The 21029-nt window shown below is 39.6% G+C and overlaps 1 protein-coding gene across 1 annotated transcript; it reads right to left on the bottom strand.

Moving 5' to 3' along the window:
• Nucleotides 1-14881: 14881 nt before the first annotated feature.
• On the bottom strand, nt 14882-20812 carry LOC136406486 (mucin-2-like). The gene has a single exon (XM_066386540.1). It carries the CDS (start codon nt 20810-20812, stop codon nt 14882-14884), a length of 5931 nt encoding a protein of 1976 aa, XP_066242637.1.
• Nucleotides 20813-21029: the final 217 nt, after the last annotated feature.

Raw genomic sequence — 21029 nt, 5'->3', positions numbered from 1 at the left:
TGGGCCAACTTAGACTTGGTGAACATGTTAAGGACACTACTCTTTTATGGATTCTTGCTGTATTGGCCAAGAGTTTGCTTAAAGGCTTTAATCACTGTAAAAAAAAATAGAAGACTGAATAAAGAAGATGTGGCACATATACACCATGGTATACTATTCAGCCATAAGAAATGATGACATCGGATCACTTACAACAAAATGGTGGGATCTTGATAACATTATACGGAGTGAAATAAGTAAATCAGAAAAAAACAAGAACTGCAGGATTCCATACATTGGTGGGACATAAAAACGAGACTAAGAGACATGGACAAGAGTGTGGTGGTTACGGGGGGCTGGGAGAGGGAAGGAGGGAGAGGGGAAGGGGTGGAGGAGGGGCACAAAGAAAACTAGATAGAAGGTGACAGAGGACAATCTGACTTTGGGTGATGGGTATGCAACAGAATTGAATGACAAGATAACCTGGACATGTTTTCTTTGAATATATGTACCCTGATTTATTGATGTCACCCCATTAAAATAAAAATTTATTTATTAAAAAAAATACTAAGCTAAGGGAGAGGAGCCAGCCACAGGGGGCCACACACTGTATGATTCCATTCATCTGAGTTGTAGATTAGTGGTTGCCTGGGTAGGGGGTGGGAATTAAAATGGCCATGAGGGACTTTATGGGGGCATGTGTGAAGGTGTTCTAAAACTGATTTATGTTGATAATTATATTGCTCGATAAAATTACTAAAAATCATTAAATTGTATAATTAAATGGGTTATGAGGTCAAAAATATCTCAATAAAGTTGTTCAAAAAGAAAAAGAAATAAAAAAGGATGGTAAGTACAAATGGAGCTACCTACCTGTTTAAGATATTCAGCTAAATTCCAGGGACACTATAATATTTATACAGTAGATGCAGGGTTTTGACTGGCAAGTCAAATGTTTGAACATCTAGTACTTGTAAAAAATTAAAATGAAGTGAGCTGAAATAGATAAACTGTTTTATATTTATAACATTAAATAACTTAATTTGTTGAGACAGTTATGTGAGAGAATTAAATGCAGATAGACTTTACATTAACAAAAATAATTTCTTCAAGTTTAAAAATGTATCTTTCTTAAGTATAACTTTTAGTATATTTGAACTTCTTTTTCTGTGTTTGTATGATTATTTCAAGTATGGTAATAAAATTTTAAGACCCCCCCCCAAAAAAAGATTATTTTTCTATGTATTTATTTGAGATTAATTATTTTGTGGAAGGCTAAAATCATTAAATGAAGTTGAATTATTCTCTACCCTGGCACACTGACCTTTCTTCCTAGAGATATTGAACTAAGAATAATTTGTAAGGAATGTCATAATAACTTCTATTACATTTTCCATGTTAGTGTGGGTTGTACAAGGTTAGACAAGCAATTTGTACTTTAGAATAGGATCATTTGGGATTTTCTGTTTTTCCTATTTGGACAAGTATCTTAGATTGACGCTAATATGTTTTTGTGTCAAGTGACAATTGCAACTTTGAGAGGCGGTTGAAACTTCATAGGTTTTATATTTAAGCTTAAACTTCATATTGGCACTTTCTTTTGCTTTTATTTCTTTAATAACTCCAAAACTAGAAACCCTAAAGTTTAAACAGGTTGTCCTTTATTTTGGAGATTGTTTTGTTATCTGATTGTACCATCTGTTCAGGTGCGTGAGAGAGCAAGGACTTTTGAGCACAGGGACCTTGAGAAGTCATGGCACTTAAGTAGGACTCCTTAAAACCTCCAGGGTGTGGTATACTCCCTTGAGGATGTGTGTAAAATGATCAGTTAAGCATGGGAAGAAAATTCTAGGATGCGTTTAGTCTTTAATTAAAAATAAAAAAGTAAAATATAATAAACTTTATTAGTATTTATCTATGTACCACTAGGTCCAGATGTCAAACATTCACATGCCACGTTTCTACCTGGAAGCATTGTCTTTTGTTGGTAGAGCTATTGAGGTGATAGCATAATGTTTTGTCTTGTTTGGTGTCTTGGATGGTGAAGAGATTTGTTGAGGTTAAGTAAGGGAGTTTCTCAGCATGGATTAGCTCAAAGGTCCCCAAACTACGGCCCGCGGGCCACATGCGGCCCCCTGAGGCCATTTATCCGGCCCCCGCCGCACTTCTGGAAAGGGGCACCTCTTTCATTGGTGGTCAGTGAGAGGAGCATAGTTCCCATTGAAATACTGGTCAGTTTGTTGATTTAAATTTACTTGTTCTTTATTTTAAATATTGTATTTGTTCCCGTTTTGTTTTTTTACTTTAAAATAAGATATGTGCAGTGTGCATAGGGATTTGTTCATAGTTTTTTTTTATAGTCCGGCCCTCCAACGGTCTGAGGGACAGTGAACTAGCCCCCTGTGTAAAAAGTTTGGGGACCCCTGGATTAGCTAGTTAACTTTCAGTGTATTGCAATGTAATGCAGTTTAGGTTTTTCTGATGGTATTGTTTTCAATGGTATAATCTTAAATTTTTTAAAAAAATGAAAGAGAGAGTGGCAATAAAAATTTTTTGTACTACACAGATTTGCTGGTGAATTTTTGGTTAAGTATTTAAAATGGCTGTCAAACTTAAAGAGGAGTTAAGCATTTTTTTTTTTACTAAAGCCTCCAGATTTTCTAAACTTTTTCTAAGTTGCAGTCAGTAGTAAGCTACATATTCACATTTTTGAAAAATTAAACACATTTAATAAATCCCTACAAAGTAATTCTTGCAATAAACCTGCCACGATGAGTGAAGAAGCAGGTGCTTCTGTAGCACAACCTGTCTGTGTAGAACACAGTTGGTAAAATACATTTGGAAAGATTTCTATCACCGTCACATTTTTTTTTTTTTTTTTTTGTATTTTTCCGAAGCTGGAAACGGGGAGGCAGTCAGACAGACTCCCGCATGCGCCCGACTGGGATCCACCTGGCACGCCCACCAGGGGGTGATGCTCTGCCCCTCCGGGGCGTTGCTCTGTTCTGACCAGAGCCACTCTAGCGCCTGGGGCAGAGGCCAAGGAGCCATCCCCAGCGCCCCGGCCAACTTTTGCTCCAGTGGAGCCTCGGCTGCGGGAGGGGAAGAGAGAGACAGAGAGGAAGGAGAGGGGGAGGGGTGGAGAAGCAGATGGGTGCCTCTCCTGTGTGCCCTGGCTGGGAATCGAACTCGGGACTTCCGCACGCCAGGCCGATGCTCTACCACTGAGCCAACCGGCCAGGGCCCGCTATAACTTTTGTTGATAAAAATTAGTTCTGTGGGTCTTCTACAAAATCTCTCATATTTATATATTTAAGAAACTTAGAAAAGAATATTCTAAACTATTTAACCCCCCCCCCCAAAAAAAAAAACACCTTCCAAAGGCTTTGAAGGTGTTAAAAATACAAGACTGTCTGACTGGTTTCTGAAAAGAACTGATAGAAGGAAAAGAGAACATTTAGGAATTAACTTGCAATGAAACATTTAGAGAATTGGTGAATAGGATAGAAATTAGGTGTCAGGATTTAGTAGCAGAGCCAATCCAAGTAGGATGTGACAATTTAGTAAGCACAACCCCAGGTTTTGTTTGGAGCTACACTTACTCGAGAGGTCGTGTTTTCAGCTATGAATGTCTATGAGGCAAATTATTAAAATGAGCTGAACACAGCTTATTAATTGAATATTTGTATCATATAGCACTAAATCAATATTTAAGAGAATTTTTTTTCTTCTTTTCCAAGTGAGAGGAGGAGAGACAGAGAGACAGATTCCACATGCATGCCCAACAAGATCCACCCAACAACCCCTGTCTGGGGCCAATGCTCTGCTCATCTGGCGCCATGCTTGGAACCAAGCTACTTTTAGGCCTGAGGCAGAGGCTCCATGGACCCATTCTCAGTTCCTGGGGGCTGATGCACTCCAACCAATTAAGCTATGACTGCAGGAGAGGAAGAGAGAGAAAGAGAAGGAGGAGGGGGAAGGGTGGAGAAGCAGATGGTCACTTCTTCTGTGTACCCTGACTGGGAATTGAATGTGGGACATCCACTTGCCAGGCTGATGCTCTACCACTAAACCAACTGTCCAGGGCTTATTTTTAAAAGGTAATAAAATATAGTTGATTTCATTGCTCCCACTAAAATAAACTTAGAATTATTAATATCTTTATGGAAATAAAATTATTTGATATAATGAATAAATAAAAAATATTAAAGCATTGTATCCCCCCTCTTTAATTTGTCTCATCTGTCTTTAATTTCTTCCTTTCTTCTCTCAATCTCTAAGGAGGAAGCTTTATTTACCTCATTCCTGGACTTTTATAATACAGAATCAAGAAGGCCTATTATACAGAAATAGTCTAGTGAGATAAGAAAAGGGGTACAGGTGACCAAAATGAGAGGTTCCCTGGGCTAATATGTTGGGGGGAAGACTTTGGGACTGGTGGAGAGTACAAAAGAAGCCTAGGCAGGGATGATACCTTCTGCAGGTACTCAGTAAACATTGGGATGAATGATGCACAGCCAACTTGCAGTTTAAAAACAAAACATAGCAAACACTTCAATCCAACAATCTCTGTTGCCTAATTGAGCACTAAGCAATTTTATGAAAAGAAAATATAGAATTCAATACTTCGTAAAACATGTGTTGCAGAGTCTAAATAAAATTCAGGATTATTTTGAAGGTATTTAAAAGTGCATAGCAGCACTCTTCTGTTTAGTAGAAATTCTAATATGCCCTTATTTTTAATGCTCTTTTTTAACTGAGTTATTTGAGAGAGATATAGAGATAGAGAGGCGAGGAGAGAGAGAGAGTGAGAGAAAGAGAGAGAAAGAGGAAAGAGATGAGAAGCATCAACCAGTAGTTTTGTCACTTTAGTTGTTCATTGATTACTTCTCACATGTGCCTTGACTGGAAGGCTCAAGCCAACCTAGTGACCCCTTTCTCAAGCCAGCAACCTTGGTCTCAAACCAGTGACCTAATATTTTACTTTTTTTCAATGAGAAAATGAGAAAGATACAACAAAGGCAATATTTTCCTCTATATACTGTATATATGCAATGTATTGTGTAAGAAATTATTCTTGTGGTGGTGGCCTCCTAGCACACAACCAGAGGTCACAAGATTGAAAGACTCACAGACCAAATTAGAAAACTCGAGTCTCATGGTTTATTAAATCAATTTGAAACACTCAATGAGAAGTAAGGGGAAAGAGATGGGCAGGTTTCACATTGTGAATAGGGTGCAGGTAGGTGGATTCCTGGGTTATATAGTGCTCACCCCTCCTATCTCTGTGTGATACATCAGTCTTTCCCACTGATGGTATCATTACAAGGACTGGAATTGGGTTCAGACAAGGAGGACCCAGAGGAGCCTGGGCTGGGCCCATTGTACATACCTGATTTCTCAAAGAGAAGGAGGGATAGTATCCCTGGCCACTGGTGCAGTTCATCTCCTAGCCTGCTAAAAAGCCAGGGGTTTAGCTGTGTTTCTTGTAAAGAGCACACATGGGGTCCGAGCAGGATCATCTAGAGTGTTACCCATGGGTGGCTGGTGTAGAGGTGACAGTTGGCAGCCCAGAAGTGCAGGGTCATGACTTGGTCTTTGCACCTTTTTCTCTCTAAATAAGTCTTTTTTTTCTTCTTCATTATTCCATTTATTCTATCTTATAGCATGTTTTACAAGTTGTTAATTTTAAGCTATTTATATTTAACATATTTTATGAATTTTATTTTGCAAGTCATATACTTACTCTTTATCCATATTCAACATGTACAGTAGTTTGCCTGTATCATATAAACTACTATGCTAAACTACTTATGAGTTTCATCCATTTTATGTTTTATAAAAAATTAAATTTAACAGAATGACATTGATCGATAAGAGCTATATTTTTGTATTTTTTGTCTTCTATGGCAATATCAAATATTTTCTTTTCTTTTTTTTGTGTGTGTATTTTTCTGAATTTGGAAATGGGGAGACAGTCAGACAGACTCCCGCATGCACCCGACTGGGATCTACCCGGCATGCCCACCAGGGGGCAATGCTCTGCCCATCTGGGGCATTGCTCTGTTGCAACCAGGGCCATTCTAGCGCCTGAGGCAGAGGCCATGAAGCCATCCTCAGGGCCAACCTTGCTCCAATGGAACCTTGGCTGCGGGAGGGAAAGAGAGAGACAGAGAGGAAGGAGAGTGGGAAGGGTGGAGAAGCAGATGGGTGCTTCTCCTGTGTGCCCTGGCCAGGAATTGAACCCGGGATTCCTGCACACCAGGCCGACGCTCTACCACTGAGCCAACCGGCCAGGGCCAAAATCAAATATTTTCAAATAATACAGAAAACATACATTACACAACCCTCTTTTTATGGGCTCAAAGTACATATACCTTCTTTTGTGACTGTATAATAACATTATTTGTATCTGATGAGGTGAAGTTATATTCTTATTGTCAAGAAAAGTGATTTGTGCCTGACTGGTGGGAGCACAGTGGATAAAGTATTGAGCTGGGATGCTGAGATCCCAGATTCGAAACACCAAGATTGCTGGTTTGAGTCTGGGCTCATTGACATGATTGCATGGTCTCTGGCTTGAGTCCAAAGGTTGCTGGTTTGAGCAAGGGGTTGTTGGCTCTGCTGGAGCACCCCTGTTAAGGCATGTATAAGAAGCAATCAGTGAACAACTAAGCAGTGGTTCTCAAACTTTTTGAAGTCAGGGCACATTTAAAATCCAACAAATAATTGTAGGCGCACTATATACAAATTTCTGAGAAATATGTTATAATAATTAATTCAAATATTAAAGAAAAATAATATAAAGTCCAAGCGTGCTTTTATGGTAATTAAATGAAATAAATACAACAAAATTAAATTTAGTCTGACATTAAAAGACATTTTTATGTTATACTTTTTGAGTTATGCTTTTTAGAATTCATAGAAAAGAGGGGTTAAAAAATAAAAAACGACAAAAAAGTTATCTTTATATATATATAGATACATTCTTAGTAAGATTTAAGTAAATTCAGCAGGTCCAGTGTGAATGTGTTAAGTTTTTTCATTCTTGTGTTTATGAGAAACATAAGCCTGATGTGTCCTAGTGATTTCTTCAATGTTTCTGGGCATATATTTGAAAGGCAAACTCTCATTTCCTTGTCAATACATTGAAGAATTCTTCTCTTTTTACTCTTAATTGTGTTGAGTGCAGAAAACCCCCACCATACATATCATCTTAATTTGACACCAAACAAAGGATAGAAGAAACTTGCCTCCAGTCCTTCCAGGGAACATGGGGGGTAGTGTAAACAATCCAGCACCACAGCTTAACAGCCTTTTGCAACCAAATCAGGCAAGTGAGGTGAGGGTTGGACAGACTGTTAGCTTATAGCCAATTCCCCACACCTCTTCCCCCAAAAATCTAAACTCCAAAACCCCATTGGGTTTTTGGTCCCCAACAGGCACATATTTCTCTGAAATACCATAGGGTGCACCTGGAAATCTTCTAGGGCACACCAGTGTGCCCTGGTGCACACTTTGAGAACCACTGAACTAAAGTGTTGTAACTACAAGTTGATGCTTCTCATCTCCTTTCCTGTTTCTCCTCTCTCTCATTGAAAAAAAAGAAAAAAAGAAAAAAAATTATTTATTTTAAATGAGATGGTTTAATTTACTAAGATTTTTTGAAACATAGACAATGAAATATATTTTGAAGGTTTTAAATATACTGGAACTTAACCATCCCATTCATTCACCTATGAAGTTGGTGGGTGAATTGCATGCTTGGGCAATATGTCGATGTGTATGGAGCAGACCCAGTTTCTCCACTGCTTTGGTTCAAAGTTCTTTCTCTTCTCACTGTCTCAGGGAATGTCCTTCTGGTGTGGGGCTAGCTTCTCTCTTTCAAACTTTTTTCTCGGTGGCTTAGAGCAGTGGTCCCCAATCCCTGGGCCACGGACCAGTATTGGTCTGTGGGCCATTTGGTACCGGTCCACAGAGAAAGAATAAATAACTTACATTATTTCCATTTTATTTATATTTAAGTCTGAACGATGTTTTATTTTTAAAAAATGACCAGATTCCCTCTGTTATATCCATCTGAGACTCACTCTTGACGCTTGTCTCATAAGTTCAACAATTATATTTAAAAATATCACAGTTTTTACGCTGGTCACATAATTTTATTTTGTGCATTTATCTATCCCACACTAAAGGCCGGTCCATAAAAATATTTTCTGACATTAAACTGGTCTGTGGCCCAAAAAAGGTTGGGGACCACTGGCTTAGAATTTTGTAAACAAAAGCCAGGAAGATTTATGGACTATTTTTGCTTTCTGTCTTACTATATATTTTCTAGGGGTGATGAAACTCATAGCCTGCTGCTTGATTGAATATGCAGTAAGGGAAAAGAGAAAGGAAATATAAATTAATATCTGAAAAACTGTCCTGTTGGTGCTAGCTTAGATCACTGTCATTACTTCTCCTTTATTCCACCATAGCTTGTCTTCTAGCCTTACCACTCTGCTGACATGTCTCTGGAAACAGTTCCTTACATCCAAAATCTCTGTATTTTCTGCTATATTCAGCTGAGTTGAATGCTTCGTTTACCTGAAAAATTGTCTCCTCCACGGGCTGTGAGCTCCTGGAGGCTAGAGACTATGTCAGGTGTTGGGAAACTTTTTGGCTGAGAGAGCCATGAACACCACATATTTTAAAATGTAATTCCGTGAGAACCATACAGTGACCCATGTACATTATGCATTATCCAATAAAAATTTGGTGTTGTCCTGGAGGACAGCTGTGATTGGCTCCAGCCACCCGCAACCATGAACATGAGCGGTAGGAAATGAATGGATTGTAATACATGAGAATGTTTTATATTTTTAATGTTATTATTATTTTTATTAAAGATTTGTCTGCAAGCCAGATGCAGCCATCAAAAAAGCCACATCTGGCTCTCAAGCCATAGGTTCCTGACCCCTGGACTATGTTGTACTCACTGTTTGCAACCACCATTTCCATTCCAGTGCTTGATACATAATAGGTACACAATAAAGGTATGTGGGCTTGTGAATATGTCTGCAGCAATGTGGATTTAGGAGTGGCAGGAGGTTAGGAGGGTCAAATGATGTAAAACAAGTACTGATAACTCGAATAACCACAGGACGTTAAGAAATAGGAACTGTAAATTAGTATAGTGTGCTGGGTGGGGAGAGTGGCAGGAGGGAGAGGGTACCAATTTTCTAGAGCAGGGGTAGTCAACCTTTTTATACCTACCACCCACTTTTGTATCTCTGTTAGTAGTAAAATTTTCTAACCGGCCACCGGTTTCACAGTAATGGTGATTGATAAAGTAGGGAAGTAACTTTACTTTATAAAATTTATAAAGCAGAGTTACAGCAAGTTAAAGTATATAATAATAATTACTTATCAAGTACTTTATGTCTGATTTTCACTGTTTGGCAGAATAAGTCTTTATAAAACAACTTACTATAGTTAAATCTATATTTTTATTTATACTTTTGTTGCTCTGCTACCGCCCACCATGAAAGCTGGAACGCCCACTAGTGGGCGGTAGGGACCAGGTTGACTACCACTGGTCTAGAGAGATGAGATGCTATTCAAAGTCAACAGATGACAACCCTGCAGGAATGCTGGTTCAGTTGTCAGACTTTATCATGGAGCCAGAAGTCTTACGTTTATATGAAATCTGATGTTTAAATGCTGGCCATCAATTTAAAATACAGTGGTACCTTGAGATACAAACAGACCAACATATGAATTTTTATTTCTATCTATCTATCTATCTATCTATCTATCTATCTATCTATCTATCATCTATCTATCTATCTATCATCTATCTATCTATATCTATCTATCATCTATCTACCTAAGATATGAGCTGCGACTCGCTTCGTATTTTTGTTCGAAATCCGAGCGAAATTTTGAGATACGAGTCGTGATTTGGGAAGCTGCCGCTAGCTGGTGCGTTGGCACACGGGTCCAGTATTGGCAGTTTGATATACGAGTTGACTGACTTACGAACTCAGTTACAGAACGAATTAAATTCGTATCTCAAGGTACCACTGTACTGTGTATACCTAACGAGGAAGCATGTATATAGGCTGTGTTTGCCTTTTGGCTTCTAGATTTCTACTTTGAGATTATTTTCAAAGCTAAAAGGGAAAGCAGAAATGGATTTTAAACAGAAGAGTGATATGCTCATATTTATGTGTCAGGAAAACATACTGAGAAACAGACCATAGAATTTACTGTAATATAATGGTGGAAATTCAAATAAATGTTGACTAGATGAATTTTTTTTTCTCCAATAAAAGCCACAGGGTTTCTCTTGATCAGAAAAAGGTTAGCTTTTCCATTGCAATATACACAAATTTTACAATGCGCTATTTGAATAAAAATCCCTCCAAAACATAAGAAAATATTTATATAACTAGATATTGAAAATGAGCAAGGAAAATATTGGAAGAAGAAAGTGAGCAAAAGCTACAAACTACACATCATCAGTTAGAAATACAAATAGTCAATTAACACATAGGAAAATTTCATTGTCTTAGTAATCAAGGCAGTACCTATTAAACCATAATGGTAAAGGGTTTTTTGAGAGGCACACAGTTAAAGATTAAAAAATGATGATGTTATAACAACTAATGCTAGAGTGTGGGAAGTGGATGTTCTCACTCAGGTGGGTGTGAGGCTAAATTGACAGTACCTAAAGGGCCATTTGACAATATGTATCTAAAGTAATTCCACTTTTGGAAATTGAGCCTCCTGAAGTAATAATGTGTCAAAAGACTTATCAAGGATACCCAAGAAAACACTGTCATATTGAAAAAATAAAAATAACTTGATACCTCCAAATTGGGAACTAGTTAGTAAATACAACATATACACAAATAAAATAAAATAAAATAAAATAAAATAAAATAAAATAAAATAAAATAAAATAAAATAGTTTTGTTGTCAAATAAAATTTGATGATCCTTGAAATTGTTGTTTACATATTGGTAAATGACCGAAGCAAACTACAAACTCTGCTGTTACAATCTCATTTCTGTGGGTGTATGTCTTCATAGAAAAAACACTGGAAGTATGGACAAGAAAATTTTTATCAGTGGTTATCTCTGTGCCTCAGGAATTTTTACATTTTTAAAATTTTTCAATGCCCATGTTTATTCTTTTTCTGGAGTGATCACAGCAAAATTCCACAGAATGAGGGACTTAAAACAACAGTGATTTATTTTCTCACTGTTTGGAGGCTGGAAGCCCAAGACTGAAGTGTTGGCAGGTTTGGTTTCTCCATAAGCCTCTATCCTTGGCTTGCAGATAACAGCCTTCTCACTGTCTTCACATGGTCTTTTCCTTGTGTGTGTGCATTCCTGATGTCACTCTTCTTACAAGGAGATCAATCATGGAAATTAGTGTTCCACCCTAATGACATCATTTTAAATTAATCAACCATTCAAAGACCATTTTCAAATGTGGTTACATTCTGAGATACTAGGGGTTGGGTCTTCAACATATGAATTGGTGGGTAGGAAAACATAATTCAACCCGTATCACCATATATTTATTTTGTGGTCATGGTTATTCAGTACATGAGTGTGTAGATAATGTTAGGGACTTAAGAGGAGAGGAATATTTTTATTTTTGTTAAAAACATCATTCATTGTTTATAATCCTTCAAAGAAAAATAGACTTAAACATCTGACTAGAGGGAAAAAATACACTCATTTAAATGGTGTTTGGAATATTGACAAACATGCCTTTTGATCTGGCTACTGTGCACGTTGTCTGGCTATAAAGGTCAGGAGAGGACTCTAATATTCAATGAGTACTTTGTGAGTGCTTGTATGAGAATTTCTTTTTCTTCTTTTCCAAATGAGAGGAAGGGAGATAGAGAGACAGACTCTTGCATGCTCCCTGACTAGGATCCACCCAGCAACCTCATCTGGGCCTATGCTCTACCCATCTGGGGCCATGCTCACAACTGAACTATTTTTAGAGCCTAAGGCAGAGGCTCCACAGAGCCATTCTCAGTGCCCAGGCTGATGCACTCAAGCCAGTCGAACCATGGATGTGGGAGGGGAAGAGAGAGAGAGAGAGAGAGAGAGAAAGAGAGAGAGAGAGAGAGAGAGAATGAGGAGGGGGAAGGGTAGAGAAGCAAATGGTTGCTTCTCTTGTATGCCCTGACCAGTAATTGAACCTGGGACATCCACACTCTGGGCCAATGCTCTACCACTGAGACAACTGGCCAGGGCCTAGTATGAGAATTTAATGTTAATGCATACTACTCTGAACCAGGCTATGCATTTTACAAGCATCTCATTTAGCCTTCACAAATATGGGAGTTAATTTGCACACAGTGACACAGAGAAAGTCCATAGTAGGTGGTCCAGTTCCATGGAACTGAGAACTGCTTGGCTCCAGACCTGCTGCCTTTCTGGCTACATTGCAGCCACCTATCCAGTTTTGTCATAGATCCCGTTAACTCAGCACCAGTCACGCTTTCTTGGAGTTCTAAGGCTGATTTTTATCCTTAACTTTTTTTTCCCTCTAAAAATTCTAAGTACTACACTTAATTTATTGCACTGATTCTTCTCTAATAGCTGAGAGAACCTTGGACCAAGAGTTTGATATTTTGTCATTTAGAGATACTAATATGCCTTTGTTTATAGTTTTGAATTTACCAATGTAAACACACACACATACACACACAGGATGCTCTTAAAGAATTTATTAGCTAGAGGACAGTTAAAACTAAGATTTGCATTGCTGTCAGAAGTGTTTACAGAAAAAATAATGACAACATTCTTCAAAAGATTTGTTGTTGTCCTTGTCATATCAGAGGAAGAGTACGTTTATTCTTCAAGATGTATAGTTTAAAGTTAGCTTTTTAGAACATTGATGGCAGACTGAAATTATAAAAGTACATTTTTTGGATTGATGAACATGTGAGAAAGAGTGTATAAAGACAATTTTAGTTACTAGAGCTACATGTTTCTGAGACTAGAAATTTCTATTGCTCAATATATTAATTTTGTAGTAGAATCTGTTATTAATTGACAGATTGTTTCATAGGGGGTATGCAAGCACTCTATGGAAATTTGCGTGGTAATATTTTTGCAGCATTATCAATATCAATGGTTTTGGTAAAAATAATACATGATTAAAATCTGATGTGATTAATAAAGATTGGCCTATGGACAACATATACCTCTTATTTTAACTAATTTCTTCTGTAATTAGGATTCATAAAGCTACTTTTTCATGGATTTCCATTTCTCTCTATAGGCATGTTTTATTTTTCAATGCTAATGGAACATTCCAACCTTATAAACAGATTGCTCTTGGTCATTGCCATTTATCAATGAATTCATAGAAAAATCTAAAAATACTCAAGAGAGAATTCAGTAATACTTCTCATGGTCTTTATGCTGTATGGATCATTCCAGAAATTAGAGAAGCAGAGGGGTTTCCTCCGGAGTGAGTCCTTTGGCTTGAGTTGTCCACAGTCCTAAATGATGACTCATAACTAAAATTTTATTTTTGAAATTTAGCCCAATAGCTTCCTACCACAAAGATGTGTTTGACTTTCTAGAAAGAAGTTATTCAATTGTGATTATAGGTAATATAGTTTGGGGGTGCAGTAAATATAGTAGGTCAATGAGGGCACTACTCTAAGTTGTGAGTGGTTTTTGTTTTAGTGATCATGATAGATGGATTCTTAACTTCCATGATTGGTTAGGATAGAAATAGTAGAAATTGGAGTTTGCCCTTTGTACTTAAATATCATTACTACTAAAAGCTCAAAGAAGTCATAACACTATTTTTAACCAAAGATAGTTAATAGTAATGCTTTAAGTCGGGGAAAGAGTAGGTTTTGATAGCTGATGTTCTACAGTGGGAATGTGTACTTGTGTGTGTGGATTGACTGAAGAAGTGGTAGAGGCAACTGAAGTAGTAAGATCTGGAGTTGTGCTTGTTGTAGAAGGAGGGCATGTAGTTAAAGAAGTGGTATGGCCAGTTCAGTGGCAGTCATAGTAATTGCAGTTTGGAGAGTGGATGTTTCCTTTCCAGCACTGGTCATTTTTGGTTTGACAGTGGGGTCTCAAACTCATGCTTTCAAGTCTGTCAGGGAGGTGATTTCAGGTAGATTGGTGTGCCCTGGAGTGATTTTAAGCATAGCAGTGATCACTGGGGTTGTTTCAGACTTAGCAATTATTAATGAGGTTTGTTAATGGTTTTGGTTTCAGTGGTAGTCTCAAGGGTGACTTCATGTTCAGTAGAGGTTTTTGGGATGCTTGTGTGAAAAGCAGAAGTTTCTAGGGTGGATGGGTGTTTGTGGGTTTTTCTTGGGATGGTTTCAGGCTCATCAGTTGTATCTGGAGTGGTTTTCCCAGTTGCTGTTGATTTGTGTGGTAGTTCTATATTCAGTTATGTTTTCTGGTGTGGTTTGATAATCAGCACTGTTTTATGAAGTGGTTTTAATTTAGCATTATTCCTTGGCTGGTTTCAAGTTTGGCTGTCATCATTGGAATGGTTTAAGGTTGAGTGGTGATCTCAGGATAGTTCTGGGGTTCAGTGATAATCTATTGAGAGTACTCACGTTAATCAGTGATTTATGGAATGGTTTTGCATTTAGCAGTAGTTTCTGGGGATGGTTTTACGTTTGGTAAAGTTTTTTAAGGAAGTTAAGTTTAGTGATGGTCATTGGGGTGGTTTCAAGTTCATTGTGTCTCAGGGATTGCTTGGGGTTCACTGGTGGTTTCTTGAGTGGGTTTAACTTCAGCAGTAATATCTGGGATGGTTTCAGTTATTGGAGTGATTAAGATGGATTAGAATTCAGGAGTGTTTCTTGGGTAGTTCATTGTTAATAGTGGTCTCCAAATGTTTTTGTTTAACAGAAATCTATGGCAGTGGTGTTAAATTTAATGAAACCTATATAGTTTGTTTTATGTTTAAGGTTATTTTCTGTACTGGTTTTGGGTTTAATGGGGGTCTCTTTGTTGGCTGTATGTTCAGTAGTCATTTCCGGGGTGGTTTCAGATTTCACAAGGGTTTCTTGGGTGGTTTCAGGTTTAGCAGTGCTTTCCATAGGGGGTCTGATTTCAAGTGTGCTTTGTGGGATGGTTTTCAATGTGGTGGTAGTCACTGAGGTTGCTTTGGATACAACAGTGGGTCTGGGTTTAGTAGCAGGCTCTTCTGTAGTTTCAAGTTCACCAGCAATCTCTGAGGGGGTTTTGTGGTGATGAGTCATTACTGGGGTAATTTTCAGTTGAGTGGTGGACTCAGAAGAGGCTTCAGAAACTTGGGGGGCTTCTGGATTAGTTTCAGGTTCAGCATGGATGCTCACAGTGTGCTTGGATTCCAGTATGGTTTCTGCAGTGGTTTTGAGTTTGGTGATGGTCAATGTCTTTGTTTTGTGCTCGGCATTGCTCTCTGGATTGGTATTGAGTACAGTCTCTTCTGTGATAGCGATACCTGAGGCTGTTTTGTATTCAGCAGTGATCTCTGCAGTGGACGCTGGGATGGTTTTGAGTTCAGCAGTGTTTTCTCGTGATGTTTCAGTTTCAGTTGTGGTCTCAGAGGCATTTTTGGGCACAGCAGTGATATTTGATGGAGGTTTATGATTAGTGATGGCTGTCTGGATGGTTATAGGATGAAGAGTCTTGTGTGTGGTGATTTTGGGTGTAGTGGTGATAGTTCGGTTTGTTTCGTGATCAGCACTGACTCCAGGGCTGGTGTCAAGTTTCATGATGGTCACTGAGGTTCCATTGGATTGAGCAGTGAAATTCGTGCTGGTTGTAGGCTCCTTGGCAAGCTCTTGTGTGCTTGTGTGCTCACTTGTGGTACCAGAGGAGGTTTTGTAGTGCGTAAAGATTTCTGAGGTAGTATTCTGTTGAGTAATATATTCTGGGATTGTGTCAGAAACTTTAGTGGTCTCTGGGATGATTTCAGGTTCAGCGGTGTTTGTGATCCTGTGTTTGTGTTGAAGTGTGGCTTCTGTGATGGTTTTGAGTTTAGTGGTGGTCACTGACATAGTGTTTTGCTTAGCAGTGTTCTCTGCATTGATATTGGATAGAGTGGCAGTCTCCTGTGTGGGTTCATGTTCAATCGTGCCCTCAGAGGGTAAGCTGTATTCAGAAGTGTTCTCCACATTAAACTGTGACGTGGTTTTGAGTTCAGCAGTGTTTTCTCGTGCTGTTTCAGGTTCAGCTGTGGCCACAGGGGAACCACTGTGTCTAGCAGTGATATTTAAAGGAGGTTCTGTTTGAGTAGTGATTGTTTGGAAGGGCTCAGGTGGTAGAGTGTAGGGTGTGGGGGCTCTGGTTGTAAAGGTGATGCCTGCATGGATTTCCATTTCATTAGGATTTTCTGGGCTGGATTGAATTGTGATGGTGGTCACTGAAGGGGCATTGGGTTCAGCAGTGACCAGGGTGTTGGTTTGGGGTATGTTGGAAGGCTCCTGTGTGGTTGCACGTCCACCCATCCTGTCAGAGGGGGTTTTGTTCAGATCCGTGATTCCTGGGATCGTTGCCAGTTCTGAAACAGACTCTTGGACAGTTTCTGACGCTTGTGTGTTCTCTGGGATGATTTCAGGTTCAGCAGTGTTTGTTATTCTGTGTTTGTGATGAAGTGTGGCTTCTGTGGTGGTTTTGAGATTGGTGGTAGTTGTCACTGACATAGTGTTATGCTTAGCAGTGTTCTCCGCATTGGTACTGGGTGGAGTGGCAGTCTCCTGTGTGGGTTCATGCTCAATCGTGCCCTCAGAGGGTAAGCTGTATCCTGAAGTGTTCTCCACTTTGGACTCTTGGGTGGTTTTGAGTTCATCAGTGTTTTCTTGTGTTGTTTCAGGTTCATTTGTGGCCACAGGGGAACCATTGTTTCTAGCAGTAATATTTAAAGGAGGTTCAGGTTTAGTGGTGATTGTTTGGAAGGGCTCAGGTGGTAGAGTGTAGGTTGTGGAGGCTCTGGTTGTAAAGGTGATGCCTTTGAGGATTTCCATTTCATCAGTATTGTTTGGCCGGGATTGCATTGTGATGGTGGTCTCTGAAGGAGCATTGGGTTCGGCAGTGACCAGGGTGTTGGTTTGGGGTACATTAGAAGGCTCCTGTGTGGTTGCACGTTCACCCATCCTGTCAGTGGGGGTTTTGTTCAGATCAGTGATTTCTGGGATCGATGCCATTTCTGTACCAGACTCAGGGACTGTTTCAGAAGTTTGTGTGTTCTCTGGGATGATTTCAGGTTCAGCAGTGTTTGTTATTCTGTGTTTGTGTTCAAGTGTGGCTTTTGTGATGGTTTTGAGTTTGGTGGTGGTCATTGACATGGTGTTATGCTTAGCAGTGTTCTCCGCATTGGTACTGGGTGGAGTGGCAGTCTCCTGTGTGGGTTCATATACAATCGTGCCCTCAGAGGGTAAGTTGTATCCAGAAGTGTTTTCTACATTGGGCTCTGAGTTGGCTTTCAGTTCATCTGCATTTACTCGTGTTGTTTCAGGTTCATTTGTGGCCACAGGGGAACTACTGTTTCTAGCAGTGATATTTAAAGGAGGTTCAGGTTTAGTGGTGATTTTTTGGAAGGGCTCAGGTGGTAGAGTGTAGGTTGTGGAGGCTCTGGTTGTAAAAGTGATACCTTCAAGGATTTCCATTTCATCAGTATTGTTTGGCCTGGATTGAATTGTGATGGTGGTTACTGAAGGTGCATTGGGTTCAGCAGTGACCAGGGTGTTGGTTTGGGGTATGTTGGAAGGCTCCTGTGTGGTTGTACGTTCACCCATCCTGTCAGTGGGGGTTTTGTTCAGATCAATGTTTTCTGGAATCATTGCCAGTTCTGAAACAGATTGTGGGACTGTTTCAGATACTTGTGTGTTCTCTGGGATGATTTCTGGTTCAGTAGTGTTTGTTATTCTGTGTTTGTGTTGAAGTATTGCTTCTTTGGTGATTTTGAGTTTGGTGGTTGTCACTGACATGGTGTTATGCTTAGCAGTGATCTCGGCATTGGTACTGGATAGAGTGGCAGTCTCCTGTGTGGGTTCATGTTCAATTGTGCCCTCAGAGGGTAAGTTGTATTCAGAAGTCTTTTCCACATTGAACTCTAAGGTGGTTTTGAGGTCAGCAGTGTTTTCTTGTGCTGTTTCAGGTTCTGTTGTGGCCACAGGGATGCCACTGTGTCTAGCAGTGATTTTTAGAGGAGGTTCAGGTTGAGTGGTGATTGTTTGGAAGGGCTCAGGTGGTAGAGTGTTGGTTTTGGAGGCTCTGGTTGTAAAGGTGATGCCTTCGATGATTTTCATTTCATCAGTGTTTTCTGGCCTGGATTGAATTGTGATGGTGGTCACTGAAGGTGCATTGGGTTCAGCACTGACCAATGTATAGGTTTGGGGTTTGTTGGACGGTTCCAGTGTGGTTGCACGTTCACCCATCCTGTCAGTGGGGAGTTTGTTCTGATCAGTGATTCCTGGGATCATTTCCCTTTCTGTAACAGACTCTGGAACTGTTTTAGAAGTTTGTGTGTTCTCTGAGATGATTTCAGGTTCAGCAGTGTTTGTTATTCTGTGTTTGTGTTGAAGTGTTGCTTCTGTGGTGGTTTTGAGTTTGGTGGTGGTCACTGACATAGTGTTATGCTTAGCAGTGTTCTCGGCATTGGTACTGGGTGGAGTGGCAGTCTCCTGTGTGGGTTCATGTTCAATTGTGCCCTCAGAGGGTAAGTTGTATTCAGAAGTGTTCTCTACATTGGACTCTGTGAGGATTTTGAGTTCAGCAGTGTTTTCTTGTGCTGTTTCAGGTTCAGCTGTGGTCACAGGTGTGCCACTGTGTCTAGCAGTGATATTTAAAGGAGGTTCTGTTTGAGTAGTGATTGTTTGGAAGGGCTCAGGTGGTAGAGTGTAGGTTGTGGAGGCTCTGGTTGTAAAGGTGATGCCTGCAAGGATTTTCATCTCATCAGTATTTTCTGGGCTGGATTGAAATGTGATGGTGGTCACTGAAGGGGCATTGGGTTCAGCAGTGCCCAGTGTGTTGGCTCGGGGTATGTCAGAAGGCTCCTGTGTGGTTGCATGTTCACCCATGCTGTCTGAGTGGGTTTTGTTTTGATCAATGATTTCTGGGATCGTTGCCATTTCTGTAACTGACTCTGGGACTGTTTCCGAAGTTTGTGTGGCCTCTGGGATGATTTCTGGTTCAGCGGTGCTGTTTCTATTTTCTTTGGGCTCAAACTTGTTTTCTGTCTTGGTTTTGACTACAGTGACAGTGTCTTGCATGCGTGTGTGCTCGATAGTTGTGACAGATTCTGATATGTATTCACTATTGGTCTGCGCTGTGGCCCCTGTGATGGTTGCTGGTTCAGCGTTGTTTTCTCTTATTTTGTCCAGTTCAGTTTTGGTCTCTGGGGTACTTTGATTTTCTGTCATGATATCTGTCCGAATTTGAAGTTTAGTTGATGTTGGTTTGATATTTTCATGTTGAGGGGGGTTATGTACAGTGGGTTTCTGTGTAATAGTGATTCTTTGGCTTGTTCTGTTTTTAGCACCATTTATTGTGCCTGTTTTAAGAATGGGTATTGTCACTGAAGTTGGATTGGGCTCAGCAGTGAGCTGTGTTTTGGTTTTGGGTTCATTTTCACGTTCTTGTGTGGTTTCACGTTCACCTGTGGTCTCATAGGAGGATTTCTGCTGAGCTGTGTTTTCTGGAATAGTTTCCCATTTTGTAGTTTGCTGTGTGATGACTTCAGAAGCTTGAGTGTTTTCTGTGGTAATTTCAGGTTTAGCTGTGTTTTTCATGTCAAGTGTGTTTTCTGCGGGTGTTTTGAATTGGTTGGAGGTCACTGATGTTGCAGTGTTCTTTGAATTGCTTCCGGGTTCAGTGGCAGACTCTTGTTTGATTTCATGTTCAACAGATGTTTGTGATGTTTTATGGGGTTCATCAGTAGTTTCTGAGCTGGTTTTAGTACCTGGAGTAGCCTGTGTGGTGCTTTCAATTTCACTAGCGTTTTCTGGGGAAGTTTCCATTCCAGCAGTGGTGTCAGGCATGTGTTTCTGTTTAAAAGTGTTTTGCAGGGTGATTTCAAGCTTGTTGGTGATCTTTGCAATGTTCTTTTGTACCGAGGTTGTCTCAGCGGTTGCTCTATGCTTAGTGTTAGCTTCTGGAGTTGTTTTATGTTGGGAAGTGATTTCTAGGTTAGTTTGTGTTTCGAGGGTAGGTTTTGGGGTCGTTTTAAGTTTGATGGATGACAGTGAAATTGTTTTTGTTTCAGCAGTGTTCTCTGTGTTGGTGGTTGTTTTAGCAACGGCATCAGGGTTAATAGTGGTGCCTGGAGTGGTTTCCATTTCAAAAATGGTCTGAAGAGTTTGTTTGGGTTCAACCGCACTTTCTGGGCTGGTTGTGAAGTTCATGGATGTTACTGAGGTTGTTTTGAGTGCTGAATTCTTTTTTCTGGATTTGCATTTTTTTGTAGTCTTTCGTATGGTTTGTTTTTTGGCAGTGGTATCTGAGGTGGTTTTAGATTCAGCACTGTGTTGGGGGGTGGATTTGCGTTTAGAGATGATTGAAGAAACTTCTGTAGTAGGCTTAGTCACACTTGGAGAGCTAGTAGATTCACTGAGAGTGCTAATAGCCAGTTTTCCAGGCAGAAAGGCAGTGGGTGCCTTTGAAGGAATTTTTGTAGTCACTTTTGTAAACACCTTTCGCAAAAAAGATACCGGAAAACAAATGGAAGAATCTGGGCCTCGTAGAGGATTTGATCCCTTACACTTAACTTGACGTTTCTGAGGTTTCTTTCTGCGTTTCGTTTTTAGTTTTGATAAAGAAGGAATTTTCTTTTTCTCTTTATCCTTCATGTGTGGGAGTATGTGAAAGTGAACTTGGGTCTTTTTAGAATCATACTCTTTTTCAGGAAGAGATATGATAGCTTTTGGGCCAGTTTTCCATGGAAAGGATACCTTTTTATTCCCTTTAATATTAGTAGGCTGTAAAAAGAGAAAGGAGAATATTATTCATGAGTAAGACAATTATTAAAATGTAGATGAATCAAACATTTGGATTTGGAAGTCTAAA

This window comes from Saccopteryx leptura, chromosome 5 (genome assembly GCF_036850995.1).
Source record: "Saccopteryx leptura isolate mSacLep1 chromosome 5, mSacLep1_pri_phased_curated, whole genome shotgun sequence".
Lineage (NCBI taxonomy): Eukaryota > Metazoa > Chordata > Mammalia > Chiroptera > Emballonuridae > Saccopteryx > Saccopteryx leptura.
Note: the sequence above shows the minus strand (reverse complement) of the source record. Positions and strands in the feature narration are given on the sequence as shown.

Coding starts and splice junctions, on each gene's coding strand:
- LOC136406486 (XM_066386540.1), bottom strand. CDS start 20,812: ATGAAGGATAAAGAGAAAAAGAAAATTCCTTCTTTATCAAAACTAAAA.